This window comes from Magnolia sinica, chromosome 5 (genome assembly GCF_029962835.1).
Source record: "Magnolia sinica isolate HGM2019 chromosome 5, MsV1, whole genome shotgun sequence".
Taxonomy (NCBI): domain Eukaryota; kingdom Viridiplantae; phylum Streptophyta; class Magnoliopsida; order Magnoliales; family Magnoliaceae; genus Magnolia; species Magnolia sinica.
Window position 1 is genome coordinate 47,137,017 of NC_080577.1, and position 2,132 is coordinate 47,139,148.

Consider the following 2,132-nt stretch of genomic DNA (forward strand, 5'->3'; position numbering starts at 1 on the left):
GGGCATTATTTCGTAAAATCTGAGCTCTTGAGAAATTTTACGGTAAAATTCCATCCCTTTTACTTGAATAAAAACTTTAGACACTTGAAAATAAGTTAATCTCATTTTAATTTATGGTAATTATATATTAGAATTTAGAGAGAGTAATATTAGAAATTAGTACGTGGATTGCTTGCCACACAAAAGTTCATGGATTAGGAAGCTCGGTAGGCCACCATGATGTTTTTGAGAAATTCATCTATTTATCCATTTTTTCCAACTTATTTTAAAATATGAGACAAAAAATGAGATGTATCCAAAACTCAAATAGGCCGCACAAGGAGAAATAGTAGGAATTGAACAACCAATATTAAAATATTGGTATGGCTACAGGAGTTTTGTATCAGAATATGTTTTCTAAGTTTTTAGTTCATCGGGAATAATATTATGAATATAGTTTGGATGGCATACAAACATTAAGATAGGAAGAAGAAAAAAAAAAACCAATTGAATCAGTATACCTAGCTGCATGCCGTCTATCTCCAACGTTTATTTACTTGATGAAGGATGTCCCTCCGTCCTTTTCCATTGGAAACGTCATGGACCCAAAAGGAGTATCCACACCAAGATTCCCTTTGAGTGCATAAGTTGCCTCATTCCCTCCAAGCACTTCCCATACTGCCATCCCTAAATTCACAGGCCTAAATGTAAGTGGGATCACAAGCATACTAACTCCACTCTTACCAACACTCCCCGTCTTTTCTAATCCTGCACTTCCAATGCTTTTTCCACTCAGCTGCAGTTCAAGCTCCAAAGAAGTCACACCCATTTCGAACTCATTCATGTTCTCCAATTTCAAGTGTTCAGCCACCACACATTCTTCGAACGAAAACTTCTTGAATTCTATTTTCTCAAGACTAATCAAAGGTATTGTTGGGATTGGTATCTCACCAGACTTCTCAATTGGAATAGTCTTCTTTCCGAAAATGGGAACCTCCACCCCAAATTCGACCTTCATTTTATAAGGAATCACACTACCAGGTCTGATATCAGTGAATGTGTTTAGGATATCTTCGTAGACTAATGTAACTGGTATTACAATCGTTGTCGAGCCCTTTGGACTGATTGTTCCAGAATCAGGGATTAGTCCTGATAAAAGTTTCCGGTCATCACTCTCTAGTAAGTAGTTTATATCCGTTAGTGGGATTGTAAAGCGAGATGGATTTGTTACAAGCACATCAAAGACAAGAGTAGCCTTCTTGAGATCAATCGAAGCGATTCGAATGCCTGTGACGAATGCGGTCGGTATACCAAATCCAATCACTTCCTTGATCTTTTCTATGATGTCTGTAAAGCAACCTGTCAACTTGTTGAAGAATGCCATAACTTACGAGTCGAGTCGGGTTCTTTGGGTGTTGGGGGTTGACTCCGTCCTTCAGGGGATCCAACCTGTTTGTAGATGGGGCAAGATCATCAATTGAAGAAGGGTTCATTCATGGATGTTTAGGATCATCTGATTAGTGTGGTTTATAGAAAGTAACTGGAGAGAGTGAACTAGAAGTAATGGACGGTTCAGATAGTTGATGTGAATGCCAACGTCCAAATGCAACGACCTTGCATGGCAAGGTTTTCATACACACGAGATTATTGCTAGCTTTCGGGGGGTGTTTGGGTTGTTCAATCGATTTGGTTCTGGATCCGCGCACTATACATGGTGGGCCCACTTGATCGATGGTCTGGATGTATTATTCTCTTGCCACGTTACCTACACTTGGAACTGCGGTCAAGGGCACTCTATCATATTACATTCCCGTGTATTTCTATTGAGTCCCGCACACGTAGAGTGATCTAGACCATTGACATGGTGGGACGCAGATTGCCTGATACACCCAGGGGAGCAGATTAAGTAAGACCCTGGATCCTCAAAAGTGGGTGGGACCCCGACTGTGGGACTTACAGTGATGTATGTGCCTTAAATCTATACCGTCCAACTGTTTTGAAAGCTCATTTTAGGGCATGGCCGCAACAATGAAGAAGATCAAAATCTTATGTGGATCATACCACAAGAAACAGTAGTGATTTAATCCCCACCATTAAAAACTTCATGGGAGCCCGGAATGTTTATTTTCCATCCAACCTGTTGATGAGGTCAC

General features: G+C 40.2%; 1 protein-coding gene across 1 annotated transcript; it reads right to left on the bottom strand.

The window, feature by feature from the left end:
* Positions 1-532: 532 nt before the first annotated feature.
* LOC131247033 (late embryogenesis abundant protein Lea14-A-like) lies at positions 533-1,363 on the bottom strand. Its single transcript, XM_058247477.1, has one exon. The coding sequence runs from the start codon at positions 1,361-1,363 to the stop codon at positions 533-535; it is 831 nt and encodes a 276-aa protein (XP_058103460.1).
* Between the last annotated feature and the right edge of the window lie 769 nt (positions 1,364-2,132).

Excerpts from the sequence above, each read along its gene's own strand:
- LOC131247033 (XM_058247477.1), bottom strand. The coding sequence starts at position 1,363 with ATGGCATTCTTCAACAAGTTGACAGGTTGCTTTACAGACATCATAGAA.